The 16713-nt window shown below is 37.0% G+C and overlaps 1 protein-coding gene across 1 annotated transcript in view; it reads right to left on the bottom strand.

Annotated features, from left to right (window-relative positions):
* DOCK3 (dedicator of cytokinesis 3) overlaps window positions 1-16713 on the bottom strand; it is a gene marked incomplete at both ends in the record, with an annotated part of 194875 nt that overhangs the window by 110415 nt on the left and 67747 nt on the right. Inside the window, 3 exon segments of the mRNA XM_082060424.1 lie at window positions 6828-6982; window positions 8225-8266; window positions 16515-16599. Coding sequence (XP_081916550.1) covers window positions 6828-6982; window positions 8225-8266; window positions 16515-16599 — 282 coding nt within the window.

The following is a 16713-nucleotide window of genomic DNA, read 5'->3' as shown; positions in this document are numbered from 1 at the left end:
CAGATTAATTTTAAGAGCAGATAGGATCATTATAATAATTCATTTTGTCTACTATATAACACAGAACACACATCATTTATGTTGATCTATACCTCTGGGTTTATTTGTTTGGGAGAGGGAGGGGCCGAGACAGATGTTTGGTTTACAAAAATATGTATTTTGTTATTCCTTTTTTTATTCCATACCATCTGATTATTTTTTGTATGAGCATTTGCTGTCTCTTCCCTTACATTAGAGTGCCAATGATTTACACTTATGATACATATCAGGACATCAACCTATAGTGTAAAAGAATGAAGTATACTCTGGTAGTGCACAGTATTTCAGTACAAAATTTTGGACAGGCATCTTATATTACAGCAAATTGGAATATACTGGTAGCAATTCATACCCTGCCTCCATATCTGAAAGTGTAAGCACACTATCTCCAGTCATGTCAACCTTTATCACTTAAGTAATAAGGAAAAAACCAACCACGATAACATGGTATGTGCTGATTGTATAAGGTTGCAGTTATACAGCATAATGTCATTTAGATAAAGTCCACAGGCACAATCACAGTCTAGTATAGAGTAAAAAAAACGAAGGTGTGAAATGCTAACCACTCCAAGTTAATAACCACCCAAATTATTACTACACTGTTACTGTGCCTTTTCTACATTCTTCTCTCATTGCAGTGCTTCACTCCCACAAATTGCCTCTCATGAATTCTTTCAATTCCAATACTTTTTTTCCTTTCTCTTCTTCCTTAAAAAGTTACTATTTTATTTTCCAAATCAAATTATTTAAAAATATAATCAGACGAAGAAATTCTATTTCCATCTGGCTGTTTCTCTAATACTGACAACAAAGAGAAGAATAAAGATCCAAAGAAAAAAAAATGAATTAGCAGTAAAATACTGAAGGATGGATGCCTGCAAAAGGAAATTAAAAAAATGGTTAGAGAGAAGCAAAAAAATACCTCAAAAGGTAAAAAGTTTAGGTAACTATTTGATTAGGTCCTGGAATAAAAGAAGAAAAAAAGGAAAGATGAAAAAACTCAGTGGGTAGAACACTATGATCTGTGCTGGTGCATTCCGAGAGGCATCATGGAAATGAGAGCCCTCCAGAAAAAGTGCGGGAATTTGCACACATGAGAACTAGTCACAGCTTTCAAGGTCAGCAACTCTGCAGGCACCTTTCCCCTCATTTCAGTGTCCTGTAAGATAAATGGACCATCAGCACATAGTTTTATATATTCCCTTTGAACCTGATCATCTCTATGATCCCCAGGAATTTCCCATGCACTGAGAAGTACTTAAGTAGAAGGAATATGCGGTTTTGCATTTGCAGGTGCATTTATTGCTTGTCTACTGCATAAAAAGTTAACTCTTTCCCCCACCTTTGACAGCTTTTATTAATTCCCTCAAAGCTGCCCAGACACTACAAAACTGTCAAACAAAATCACACTGAAACACACAGGACAAGATCTAAACGATGCACCTATGTGTACGCTCACACGAGGAACAGACCGTAGTCCTTACCAATACTGAACAACTTTCTATTTTTTTTCCAGTTTTATACCCTGTCATCCTGGATTTTTCTTCTCTTTACATTATTAAGACAGACCCCATAAAAGATATGTCAATTACATGATATTTTAAAAAAATACCTTTTATTTGATAAGCATCATCGCAATTGCATTTCAGTAGAAGATACGCCCATCTCGTTGCACCTTCTCTATGAAAAAAAAAATCCAAGTACCAGAGTGGAGGAGAGGGGCAGAATCAACTGCCTCCACTTCCTGCCCACGTTCCTTGTGATGCAGCCCAATATACAACTGCCCTTCCGGGCTGCATGCACACATGGTGGCTCATGTCTAATCTCTCATCCTCCTGTACCCCCAAGTCCTTCTCCACAGGGCTGCTCTCCATCTGTAGCCCTTTCTTTGTCCACTGATCTAGTTACTTCTAGATCAGTGCAGAGCATAGCTTCTAGAAGGATCAGTTCCATGATCTTCCCAGGCAGAGAGGTGAGGACAGGTCAGTAGTTCCCAGCATCCTCCTTTCTACCCTTTTTAAAAATGGGTGCCATGTTCCCTTTTTTTCAGTCATGAGGGACTTCACCTGATTGCCATGACTTCTCAAATATCATGGAGAGTGGCTGGGCAACTACACCAGCCAGTTCCCTCAGGACTGTGGGATGCATCTCATCAGGCCTCATACATTTATGTATATTCAGGTTCCTCAAATAGTCATGAGCCTGATCTCCACTTACAGTGGGAGGAACTTTGTTCCCCCAGTCCCTGTCTTCCAGTTCATCCACTCGAGAGGTGTGGAAGAGCACTTACCAGTGAACACTGAGGCAAAAAAGTTGAGTACCTCAGCCTTCTCCTCATCTGCTGTTACCAGTTTGCCAGTCAGCATCTGCAGTACTGAAAAAGTTACAATAATATAGATCCACAGAATGTGCTCTGAACATCAAACTAAGTATCCCCATGGCTTTGTCAGCATGTCAGTTGGCTTCCATTTTTCTCTGGGTAAACTGGAATCTTAACTTCCAATAGGAATATTTTTGGTTAGGATAGCTGCTGCCTATTCTTGCCTTTTTCTCTGCTGTCTTCACTAAGTTTTAGCTAAAGAAAACTTTTTAAGGAAGCTTTCTCGCATGTTTCCTACGGCACTGCAGGACAATGTGAGGAAGGGTCTATTACTGTACTTCACATTCTTCATGGTTCCTTGAGTATCATTGCCAGAGCACATCTTCATTAACTTTAAATTTTTCTAGCTTTAGCTTGCATGTCTGTAACAGAGGCTTTTTAGACACAATGTACATTTACTGTTTCTCAGAATATAATTGTATCAATCTATTAAAAAGATGTGTTGGAAGTTAGGAGCAGAAACAGGCATGTCACCATATTCCATGCACAATTACTGATTAGGGCCCAGTTTTTCAAATTCAATCACATCAGATTTTCTTTTTTGTTAAACTCTCCATAATTAAGGGTATTTCTAGGTGACAAGAAACTTAAATCCCAGTGGAGTAAAAAAAGGATAACTTGTAAAATAGTGCTAAAAATGTCTATTCTGGTTAAAAATACAGGCAAAATAAAAAAAAAAAACCTTTACATGTTTAAACATAAACTTTCTAAAGAAAAAAATCATACTGAAATTTATCCTCTTCATACTTACTAGATTGTACAAGCTTATTTTCAGAAAAAAAAAAAATCAGTATCGTATTCTTAATGTGTAATTTTTGAAATTATGAATAATTTTATGCATTTATTAGTAAAAAAGAGCTATTGTAAAGCTAGCTAAACCTCACTGCTTTACTGAATCTAATTTATTTCTGCCCACCAAAATAACGCTGCAAAACTTCAAAATGAAACCAAAACACCCAACTCATTGCATCCTTCCAGGACAAATAACACTCAGGATCAGATTTTCCAACAGTTTTCCAGACCCTTTACAACAGTTCCATTTAGTCTGTATCTCCCTGCTTTCCCATATTAAGTTTAATGCCTCTTCTGTTGAAGCATGAGGTGCATTCCCATGTGACAGGACCAAATGAGTTGGTTCTGATGTGATTCGTGTTTGACAAATCTATGTTGATTTTTACTTATTGTCTTGTTAGCTTCTAAGTGCTAATAAAGAGTTTATTTTTTCCAGAACTTTCTCCTTTGTTGTCTGATTTCAGTTCACCTTCTTAGCGAGATTGATGCAAAACAGCTATTAAATACTCCAGTTATCTTGGTAACATCTGCTGATAGTTTAATGTCCCCTGTCATCTGTTCCATTACTTCTTGGTTTTATATATATGAAAAAAAAATGCTGCTAAAGCATTATAGATTTATTTTTGTCCTTGAAGTCCTTTGCTAATTGTATTTTTTCTACAAGTTTCTGCCTCTTCCATCCTGGTTTGTGCAATTTCATTAGTTTCTCCTTTTTATATTTCTTTCCAGACTCCGTTTAACCAAAGAATATGTGATAAAGACTTTCTGTTCTTGCCATATATTCAATCTTTCCTTCATATTGAAACAATCTGGTTTTGTGCTCTTCAACAGTATTGCTAAGGAACTGACAACTCTCACATTTCTTTCCTCCATATGAGTTTACCTATCTTTCTTTGATGTTTATTGACATCTGTCTTATTGAAGTTCACCATCTTTACATTAATGTTTTCTCTCTTTCTTTTTCCAGTTACTATGAACTCTGTCATTTCATGATCATTCATCCCAAGGTCCTTCTCACAATGAGGCTGTACTTACCCATTGCTTGTAATCAAAACTAATCAATTTTCAAATTGTTTTCCACTAACTTCCACATGGCAAACAAACTGAGGTAGTAAATTTTATAACAAACACTAATGTCCTTTGCATGTAAAAATATGGGATAATTCTGGCAACTTTAAAACATACAAATAGACTTTCATCCATTTTGGTCTGAGCCGTTACCTAATACTCAGATTGACAGGTTGTTTTGGTTGTGGGCTGAAACAAATCAATGAGGCACACATTCACTGATCCAGTTCTATTTACTTGCAAGTATTCCTTTTTATAATTCTATCAGAGTCAAAATGAAGTCACTTTTTCCCGTTTTTTTACCTCTAGGTCTTACCCCTCTAAAACAGCATTGTTATTCTTGCTATCCATATCTTCCCACTGTCATCTTTTGTCTGCTTCTCATTTTTAGACAGCACAAACCACTAAACACAGTATGATACCGATTTTGTATTCAGATCCTGGAAGCACACCTCAAACTGTATTTCAACTGCTGCACCAGCCTTCTGATTGCTAACCCATAATTGGTACACACTATTACTTCAGCTCTTGAAAAACAGTGGGACTTTCACTGATTCTTCACTTAACCCGACTGGGAAACAACTGTTGAAACCAACAGGTTCAATGAGGTTTGTAATCTACTATATGTCCAAAGCACTAACACTGAAAGCCAGTCAACCTCCAATGTGAACTGTTTGGGTAAGAAATTTATCAACCTGAAACCATGTCAGAAAAGTCAATTTGCCCTTTTCCTTTAGAAATCAGCATGCAAAAGATGCAGAGGCTTTGCCTTTTTTATTTCCTGAGGCAAAAGGTAGAAGAAAGAAACTTAATCTTTTAAAGTAGGTATAAAACCACCATTCTAGATTTGTAGCAGCGTGTTTGTCTATTTTCTGTTTTAAAGTTCCTAAGTTCCTTTCGTAAAACAGAGCTCGGCCTCATTACACATTACACCCCCACCCTTGGGATGCAAGAGAATGTAAAAATTATGTTGTTTTCACTGCAGCACATCACTGATGCATAATATGAAGACCTAAGTAAAAACAACTGTTTTCACATGAAAGCATTATTATATATATGTAAATATTCCTGAACCACTCTCAGTACTTTTTCTCATTATAACTCTTTTTTTTTTTTTTTTTTGGTTACTTTTGTCCTTTTTAAGATTTTCCCACTCAATGTTCACATACTATGGAAACTGCAGTCAAAGACAATTCATCTTCTGAAGCAATTTCTCAGGCCTTCCACAGCCATGGCAGCAGCTGGTCCCTTCCTCTTGCCTGCAGCTTTCTTCATCTAAATAATTTGATATTCTACTGCTTTGTGGTATTAACTAATTAATTGTAATTTTGTTTTGATTTGCTATTTGCACCTTTTTGTCTTAACAGCTATTTTCTGTGAATTCTCTCAATAGAGGAATTAGAGGCACATCCTCCTAACTACAGCAAAACAAGCATTTCTCACTCAGTGGGGGTGAAATGATGTAGTATCAGATTAGGCATTCTTGCCATGTTCTGAAAAATGATCGTTAAGCTCTGTAACTAAACAGTGGCAGACACATGTTTGTAAGATACCATGTCATTAGAACTTTTTAATATAGACCACTTTTTCAGTGGGATGTATTCTGAAGAGTTACAAAACCGTTATCAGTCTACTCCGAACTTACTTGGATGAACATTATTCACATAATAATGTTCTTCCAAAGAAAGGAAAGAACATACAGGGGCTCTTTTTTCCATTTGGAATAAATCTAAATCTAATTCACTGCAAACTAAGACAGTTTTGACCACTGTAGCAAATGTAGTTTGTGCCAACTATCAGGACATGCCTTAATCAAAACTCAACCGCCCCCACCCCCAACACTGTACTTCAGATTCGATCAGACCAAGCTACACTTACTTAATTTCCAGGACAGAAAGCATAGCTGCAATACCCTTCTACATATTCTGATGTTTTCAAAACACACGCTTCAAAAGGAAAAATACAGCACATTTCACATTGCCTAACATTAGTACTGATTACCTCAATGTAGTGAGCAGCACAGTTGTCCAGCCTAGACATAGGGATAAATATCAACGCTTTTGTTTATATTGCTGGCAACAGAGTAATGAAAACAAGACACAGTCTAACACAACCTTAAGGCAAGGAGTTCGTCAGAGTTCTTGAGAGTTCAAGAGCCACACAGCAGTCCTCTTTCCAAAACAGTCCTGCAGCGTGGCCTTGCCATTAACAGGGCAGGGCCCTTCTTAAACAAGAGCCCTGAGAAGGCAGATGCTAAACACTGACAACCTCAATAACATGTGGAGGCCACGTTGGAAACCTAAACAAAATTCAGCTATTCTGTGCCTTTAATGTTTTGCTTATATGTAAGCGCTAAACTTCATATACAATTATTAGTATTACTCATATTCTCATGTATGCATTGCCGGGCTACCAACTTATGGTTTATCAGCTTTTTGCTTTCAGTTGCGTCACAAGAAGACCTCACATGTTTTTCTCCAATGTATTTGCTTTTTTTTGCCACATCTCCCCTCCCTCCATTCTTTTTAGTTCTTTGATACAGTCCCACCTGATCTGCTTGCCTTCTCGAACATCATACAAGGAAAAAAAGACATCTGTGTCTTCTCCAATGGTATTATAGGTGAAGCTCTTTAGACTGAGGAAGAAGTGATGAGGCACTGGCATTCGGCAAGCTTCCCCATGACGCTGACGAATTGTATCCACCTAATTAAAAACAACAAAAATGAGTTTTAGTTCTTCACAAATAAAAGATGTGACTGACTTAATTTCAACAGAAATTCTGCTCCCCTTTCTTCATCAAGTAAAAGCTTAATCTCAAATATATTCTACCTTAGAGATACATGCTAGATTCAGTTTACTTCCTCTATTTTTTCAATTTTTTAATTCGAATAATTTGAGACGCCACAATAACAACGTAAATATGAGGTAAATGGTTTATGCATTTGAAATCTATTTTTATAATGTAAACCAAGTCAATCCAATTTCTCAAATATTGTCTTGCTTCTGGTACTGAAAATGAACTACAATAAGATGGTGCTTGGGTGGTTCTTGATGACTTCCATTTAAAGCAGATGGACTTCAAAGCATTTTTTAAGAATAACATTTGTTACATTATTTCTTTTTAGCAGCTGCCATTCATTTATGGAGGTCATTTAGAACCAGGCTTTACAGGCTAATATGCCCTGCAGGTGTAACAAAAAGAAGTCTTAACAATGGTTGATAACATGAGCAACCAATGAAGTCAAATAGCAGAAAGTTTTACATTTTGACTCTGTACACCAAGACCTATTTACAGCAGTGAAAACGAGGGTGACAAAAAGAGAAGTATTACTAGAAAAAAATTATTTTTTTATTTCATAGCTCTTTATTTCCCTTGTACACTGATCTTAATAGACAGGTTGCAAGAATACCTTAAGCTAACTAGGTTAGTCTCCTCTGAATGTGTAGACAGGTACATACTAATAAAGAAAATCTTAACATTTTCAGACTTTCAACCCAGATTTGTACTAGCTTAAAAAAAGTAGAGCTTAAAATGAATTAAATCCAAGTAAATCCTCATCCTTTAAAGACAGGTACCTGTGGAAGTACACTTCTCCTGGAAAGATTAGACCCAGGTTCCATGACCTGGAAAGGATTACATTACCAAAGAAAGGATATGTGAATCAGGAGCCTGTTAACCCATGTGTTAGCAGGTAGAAAGAATACTCAAATTGGCAGACTGAGGCTTTTGATGTCACTACAGAAGTTAATCTTTTAAGAACAACAGTTAGAGCTAAGGAAAAGAGGCCTAAATGGAAGTTGAAGCACTTTAAGAAGCTAACTACTTGGGGATCTTCTGAGGAAGTGTTCTAAGGGTAGGGACTTACCTAATAATCCCCATCATACCTTTGGATATGTCCCTAAGCACTTAAAGACAACAAAAAATCATATGTAGATGATGTTTACCTGGGATGTGCTCTGCTGGACACTGTGTCTACTTGACAGATGCTGTGGAGATACAAAGTAGTAAAATTTAAACCTTTTGGAAGTAAGATATATCTACATTATATCTATGTAGCATCAGAACAGCAATTTTAAAATATGACTGTTCAAGACTATTACCAACTTTTCACAGTATATCATAATTCACAAGACCACTAGTCACCCCATACTGTGTAATTATACTGTATAATCTACGTGCTCTCTTGCTAAATGGGGGGATACTTCACCACTAATCCTCATCTAACCACTATGCTATGAGAAGGTGCACTTGTTAAACAACACAGACATCTGGAAAGGAAGATGGATTTTAGACTTTGTTTAAATTTTTTGCTCTAACCAGGAAATGAAATCCCGATAAATGGTTAAAGACTCTTTTACAATTTCAGCTGGCCAACACCTGTAAAGAATCATCAGTATAAAGAGCTACATCTCTGAAATGGAACTCAGAAGATGATCCTGTATTTAAAGCCCTCTATGCTAGAAGGAGATGTTATAATCAGAAAATTGATTGCAAGTCTCAGTGAACCTATTTAATCTCCAAAGGGAGATTTAAATACTAATCTAAATTGATAAGGTTTCAGAGAGCTTTAAAAACCATATCATTAATGATTCTTTCATGCCCATTCTCCACACATTCATCTTAACATTAGCATTTTAAACTGAAATATTAACATGAACACTACCGCATGTTAGTAAGTATTGTCTTCATCCATCCATCTCTATCCTTTTATTACATACTCAGCATCTTATTCTGACCAAAAATACTCTGTAGCAGGACCAGCACAATATGATGATAACCTCATTGTTCCAGAAGAGGTTAAAGTAAAAGACCACAAAATATATTCAGCAATACTTTTTTTCCAAACTATGCCACTGTCTCTCACACAGAACAGACTTTTAACCACAAAAGGAGAGATAATCTTCATAATGAGGCGGAATCAAGAAGATATTAAGTTAAATGGCGTATTTTGACATCTGTTTACATTCACAGTTACAAAAATGTCCTATTTCACACTGTCAGCGGAAGAAGTAATGATCTCCATCTCCTTTGTTTGTCTAACTACTGCACTATCTTCTGAATGTTAAAACCCTCCAGGTTTAGGTGGCTGAGTTGCCTATATTTTCTTCTTTGTCACCTGCAACAACTCAAAATCAGCTGGCATAGAAAAGACCAGTTATTTAAGCTGCTCAAGGTATCCTGGCTTCTTTTGACTAAAATTCATCTTCAAATCCAAGTAAGAAAGATGGAGATAAACTCAAGCAACAGAAATATGAGAGGTGGTCTGAAGACCTAGTTTCCTCAGTGAACACAGCTGCTTAGAGAGTTCTCATTTAGGTAAATATGTAACAATACCTGGCCAAATATCAGGTTTTAAATTTTTCATTATCAAAAGACCAGATTTCACTAACTCTCTGCTTTTATACTTCAGGACCATGCTATTACAATATAAAGAAGCACTGAGTGAGTTAACGTTACATACCCCTGCCAAAGGGTACAGGCCCTCTTGGAAACCATTTCCAGGCACGTGAACAAGAGGGTGACTGAAAACAGCCAACATGGATTTACCAAGGGTAAATCAGGTTTGATCAACTTAATTGACCTCTATGGTAATATCATGGAATCATAGAATAGTTTGGGTGTGAAGGGACTTTACAGCTCATCCAGTGCCAACCCTGCCACAAGCAGGGCCATCTTGACCCAGCTCAGGTTGCTCAGAGCCCTGTCCAGCCTGGCCTGGGATGTCTCCAGTGATGGGGCATCCACCACCTCTCTGGGCAACCTGGGACAGTCTCATCACTAGCAGCATAAAAAATTTTTTCCTCACGTCCAGGCTGAATCTCCCCTCCACCAGTTTAAAACCATCACACCCCTTGTCCTATTGTAACAGGCCCTGCTAAAAAGTCTGTCCCATCTTTCTTTATCGGCCTCTTTTAAATACCAAAAGGCACAATAAAGTCTCCACGGAGCCTTCTCTTCTCGAGGCTGAACACCCCAACTCTCTCAACCTGTCCTCCCAGCAGAGCTGTTCCCGCCTCGGATCATTTCTGTAGCTTCTCTGGCGCTTCTCCAACAGGTCCATGTCTGTCCTGTGCTGAGGACCCCAGAGCTGGATGCAGCTGCAGGGGGGTCTCACCAGAGTGGAGCAGAGCAGCAGAATCACTTCCCTCCACCTGCTGCTCACACTCCTTATGATGCAGCCCAAGATACAACTGCCCTTCTGGGCTGCATGCACACATGGCGGCTCGTGTCCAATCTCTCATCCTCCTGTACCCCCAAGTCCTTCTCCACAGGGCTGCTCTCCATCCCTTCATTCCCAGCCTGGTCGAGAAGAGATAGAGGAAATGCAGCTTTTTTAGTGTGGAGAAGAGAAGGTTTAGAGGTAAACTGATGGCTGCCTTCCAGTAACTGTGAAGTTATCATCAAGATAACACAGCCAGGCTCCTTCTAGAGCTGCACAGCAGGAGGACAAAACACTGCTAATATGGGATATCCCAACTTAACACATGGAAACAAATAACTCTATCAAGGCAGATGACTTCAAGTCACCAGAGACTTAAAATCTTTTCCTTGAAGAATTTCAAGATCCAAATGGACAAAGCTCTAAGCAGCCTGGTCTGAATTCAGTGTTGACCTTGCAGTGAACAGAAAGTTTGGTTACATCTCCCCTGAGGCCCCTTGCAACCTGAAATATAAACACTGAACTCTTAAGAAACTATCCATCTTCCTTCTAAAAAAAGCATCAGTTTTACCATTATTTTTTCCAAAAGACAGTTGCGTGGCAAGGTTGTGCAAACTCTAAGAGATAAGATGATCCATTTCAGTATTTCTTTCTTCATCAAAGTGCTTTCTGATGGTTAAACTGAATCCTTCTCATCATAACCTAAGCCCACTAATTCTTGTCTTATCCATCATTAAATGAAAAGACTAATTTCAGCTTGTGATTCCATTATAATAATAAAATTTTTTCCTACAAAATCATCTAAGCTTGTAGCATTCAAACCTGCACTTCAGAAGCAACAATTGACTGCAGAAGTTAAATGTTGCATTTATGACTCTCACTTGTACCCTACATTTTTCAGACAATTTCTTTCATTTGTCTACATTATTTTGAGATCTGATCCTTTGTAGTATTTGCATATTTACAAGCATACTCCATATTTCATCGCCCAGTCATTAATGACACATGAAGCACTACAAAATGGAAGATGACCACAAGAAATTAAGCTGATTCATCCTACCTCCTATTTAATCAAATTATTGACAATCATTCTTCAACTTTTTTTTTTTTTTTCAGTATGGGTTTCCTAATTAGCTTTGTGTTTACTCTACAGTAATTTCAACTAGAACTAATGACCTTAGGAGAATTTCAATTAAAAAAACAATTAAAATCTTTATGAAAATCGAAATACGCTATCAGCTGCTTTTCCTCTATCCACTAGCCTCATTTCTGTTCTGGAAGGAAATTGGAGCTTTTAGAAATTACTTATGCTGAAAAAGTTCACAATCACTATTGCACACATCCTTTTTGCCACTACCTGGATATTTTTTTCTGTTCCAGCTTTTTGTAGAGGCAGAGAATGACTATTAGCTTCCCCTCCTCCATCACATTTTTTAAAGGTGTAAAGTATGCTTGCTTTTTGCCCATATTCTGGAACCTTATCCATCTTTCCATTTGTTATCACTAACATGTCTAATATAGCTTCTCTAGACATCCTAAATTAAATGTATGTAGTTCTAAACCCCCTTGAACTGGTAACTACTTTATAAACTTACCCCCTAGTTCTGCTGTGATTCATTTTTCCAAAGATATTGTTAGTGATCTGACACAGTTTACCGCCTTACCAGGGCTTGAGGGGGGTGAAAAGGACATTAAACGACATGTTATTTTCTTGCATCACGTGCCAATTGGTTTCCCTCTAGTATAAAAACTGTTCTTTAATTTCCCAATTACTACTAGTTTATTGATGTAAAACTGCTTCTTGATACAACTGACAGTATTTGCTTGTCATATCTTAATTTGTGCATTGCCTTCTGTTTTTTCTATTCAGCCATTTGTGGTACTCTATTATGCTTTTCTATACTTCTGTTCTTCTACGTTTCGTCTTGATAACCTTAATTTCCCTTTCTTTCGCTCTTGTGACTAAAGGCAATGAAAAATCCTTAATTTATCCAACTTGGTCTCTTAGTGAATAGCTTGTGCTTTTGTTCTAATTTACTGAAAGAGCCATCAATTCTCCTTACCTCTTTTTTTTCCTGTCCAACTTGCATCTCATGATATCTTATCGACCAATATTAGTTATCACTGTTGTTCTTCCATGTTCCATTCCTAAAAATGCTTGATAAATGAATCCTATCATTACCAAGTCAGCCTCAAACTAACTGCTTTCTATCTTCATCTTCTCAGTTGACTTCTTACTAGGGTTTAGAACCAGATGTACACAAATCTCTGATAATCTGCTTGGTTAAACAAACAACAAAACACAAAGAGATTTCATGAGCTTCCTGCACAGTTTGTGTCCAGCTGTTTTCCTTTTCTAGCAGAGTTCTGGGCAACTGAAGTCGCCAAATTTTATAACTACTCATTCTTACTAATCTCATTTTCTGGCCAAATAAAGAATGAGCAATTACATTGATGGCAGCATTAACCTGAAACTTGTCTATTTATTAGGAACTCTGTTAAATTTGTGGTATTTTTTTCAGGCAGTTAAACAAATGGCAGTAACATAGCCAGTAGTCGTGCCTTTCCTGCACCTCTTAAATGCATCCTGAAGACACATACACAAATCAATAAACATACAGATAAGCTAGACATATTTAATTGCAGGTTTGAACATTTCTGATTTTTGCAAATGCCTCCAGACATTTGTGTCTTGTGAACCCCTTCACTAAAAAGTGCTATCCAAGCATTCCTGCTGGACTTGTGTTGCTAAATGGCACCTTCAATCTAGTGGCAACTCCAGCACAGAGCTCCATGGCAGAATTCCACCAACGTATTTTCCCACAATTTCAAAAGTAATGTAAAAAGTGTTCCATTATATTAGTTAAAATCACAAATGCTGTCATAAGAAAATGGCAATTTGGTTTCCTTTAGGAGTAAAGCAACGATTTCTGACAAATGCTGTGCACCTGACACCATTAGTATTTAGCTTCATAACAAGTAACCTGGAGAAACAAGTATAAGGCCTCAAAACACAGTAGTTCTGACAAAGAAATGAAAATAGTAGACACACAATAGTCACGAGTATACTTAGCAATAAAAAAATGAGAGCTAAAAAAGTTGTTCCAATTTCAAAATTTACCATGAAAAGCAATCTTAAGTCTAATGACTGTATAAAACGGTTGAATTTGTTGTCACAGATAGGAAACTCTAACGTGTTACCTCATCCACTGTTCTGCTAATAGAAGACTCTTTTCTATGGCACATTTAACATTCTACAATACTGCAAATATGAGAAAATAATTTGTCTCTCACAACTACTCCCACAAGATTATTTTACAACATAAAACCTCACTGCTCATTTGAGAACCCATTAAGTATTGTATTTTGCCAGGAGTAAGGAGGATTCTATCCTTGGGTTTTGTTAAATAATAAAAGTAAAGCCACATAAAAAAACCTGAACCAAAAAGAAACCACCAACACTCTCCTCCTTCAATTTCTGCAAAATTTAAATAAAAAAAAAATAACAGGTTTTCAGCTGGTTTGGTTCCTGGAATTGTCTTCTGACTGTGAACTAGATGTGATTAGACAGCACTGTCCTCTTGAATCTACAATCTAAATCTACAGTGAAGCGTGACCTGACGAATGGTCGAGTCCTGATACCAGCACGGATCTGAGCAGGAAACGGTGCTGTGGACATTTTCTTCAGGACTAAGATGGGTGACATAATCAGACTACTCTGACAATTAAATCTTAGCTATTTGCTGTACTACAAGTATTCAGAGTAAAAAAAGAACCTGCAGAATGAAACACAGTAGTAAGGCAATCCTGTTAGCAATTTCTCTTGCATTCTAAGTCATTACTCATTTAATTTTGAGCAGAGTTATTTCTACACTGTACTTGAAGAAATACTCTGCTGTAATAGCACCAAACTCTCCTTGGTCTATAGCAGATCAGGAACATTAAAATTAGTACCACAGAGTGATGTACTTCAGTGTTTCTTATGTAACACAATTTTTATTTCTTTCCACAAATTCCACTGTTATATAGTGCAAATAATCCAAACCAGCAACAGCATGTAGCCTGTTTAAAAAACATGCCTTTCTTTTAGGGAGAAGTACATCTTGCATATCAAAAAACTCTACACAGATACAGACCTATCACCCCCTAGTCTTAGACAGCTGCAGGCCAATGAACATTTTAAAATAGTAAATTAAACGTTTACTAGAAGTGAAACTGTACAATATTTATGTAGAAAAAACACTATTTCATTTGCAAAATATTACGCTAAGAAGTTGTATTAAAGTAATTGCTGGGTTTGTTTGTTTGTTAAATAAAATAGCATCTCAGGAAAGGTCTGCATTCACTTTCCTCTGAACATTACATGCCATTTCTCCCTTTATAGTTACATCATAATCCTAAACAAAATTAACTGTATTATATAGTCCTAATAACAACGGAGAATCCAAATACACTTAAGTTGCAAATTGCAATTCATTAATGGTACAATTCACATTTCTAAAACAACTTTAACTTCACTATGTACTAACATGCATGTATGAGTGACTAGTATTGATAGAAATTGGAACCCACTGCAATGAAGGAATTTTACTACTTGCCACTGTGAACATCCAAACATTCCTATTCAGATGCACCACATGTGTTTTCTAAGGGACATTGCCACACAACAGAGATGGCCTTAATGCCCAAGGATTAGTTTTACTTAAGTTATTCATTGCTCTCCCTCCTTCCTCCTTTTCTGTGAGCTCAAAAATCTCCGAAACAGGGCAAAGATTATCTACACAACACCCAGAAGCAGACTTTTCACTGAAGTATTCTGCATCTGCAGACCTGAAAGAGTGAAATAGTGGCTCTCATGCACTTTCGGGAGTCACACAGACTGTTGATGGACTCCAGGTTCGAGAAGCTTTAATCAATGGAAGAAGTAGGATGATCAGTACTAGATCACACAACAGGAAGCACTTCTACTTTTTCTACCAAGTTAATAACTGTTCTTTGAAGTAACAATCCTGTTAGCCTTCTTCATTATACATCAATAAAATTTGCCAGTACATTTGCCTGGCTCAGGGTGCTTTCAAATGATTAGATCTCTGCAAATATTACCAGTTAATTTCTGGAGCTTCCAAGATTTTGTATTATTTCCTATCTGACAGAATTCAACACTTACTTACAAAAGGCAGTGGCAAACTGCAGATTACATAATATAATGCCTGCAGAATATATGCAGGAACCAGAGGTCTAGAAAATCTGACCCATGAAGAAAATCTGAGAGAAAATGAGTTATTTAACCTAAGAAAGAGAAGAATGAATGGGACTTATCAAGCCCCTCAAGTACACAAAGGGTGGTGCAACCAGGCAGGAGCAATATGTTCCTCTGTGGACACAGCTTAACCTGCAGTGAGAAATCTCTGTGTAAGACCACCATTAACCAAACTTCCAAACTGTAAGAACAGTGAACTGAGCAAAAAGATTGCCTGAGTAGGCTGTGGAGTCTCAACCACTGGAGATTTTTAGTAACAGCAGAAGTTGTCAGAAATGGCAGAGGCAATCAATCCCGACATTAAGCAGAAGAATGGACTGGATGACCTCTTCAGATTTTCCAGCCCTATTTTTCCTTAATTCGACAAATAAATGAAGATTATTGCTACTTCACTGAATGCTAGCACACTGATTGTAGCAACAAAGACCAAAGTTAATAATTATTCCCATTAGCTGTATCAGATGGGTCTGTGTTTTTAGAACTTCTTTTACTGTTTCTGAAACAATAGATTTTAAAACCAAGAAAATGGTAGGAAAACAGTCAAAGTTATCTTCTCCAGTTTTCATATCATGTTACTTCATAAATTGAATTTAAAATGTATATAAGCATGCCATTTGCAAAAGAAACTCTGTTCATTCCTAATAAAAGGAACTCAGGATACCAGAGACATGGTGGTTAGGGTGTAAATGAGAAAGACATTCACCTTACAACATTATTCTAATCAAGAAAATATGTAAGAGTAAAGAATAAAAATTTCTTCCCTTCTTTCCCTCCCAAAGTGAAAATTCAAAGGAATCTCCCACAGATTTCTTACCATTTTATAAAGATCTGAAACACTGATCTGATCTGAATCCACAACCTCAAAGTCCTTCCGAGGAACTAAATCTAGGCCCAAATGTCTGCAAAAGAGAAGGAACAATGGTAAGTATAATACATTAGTGATGTTATACATCACTGCTATCTACTACATATGCTTACTTAAGGCAGAGACACAAGAAACACTAAGCTATTTA

The sequence above is a fragment of the Streptopelia decaocto genome (genome assembly GCF_964273445.1).
Source record: "Streptopelia decaocto genome assembly, chromosome: 8".
NCBI classification, from domain to species: Eukaryota; Metazoa; Chordata; class Aves; order Columbiformes; family Columbidae; genus Streptopelia; species Streptopelia decaocto.
This window is presented reverse-complemented; position numbering and strand designations above follow the sequence as displayed.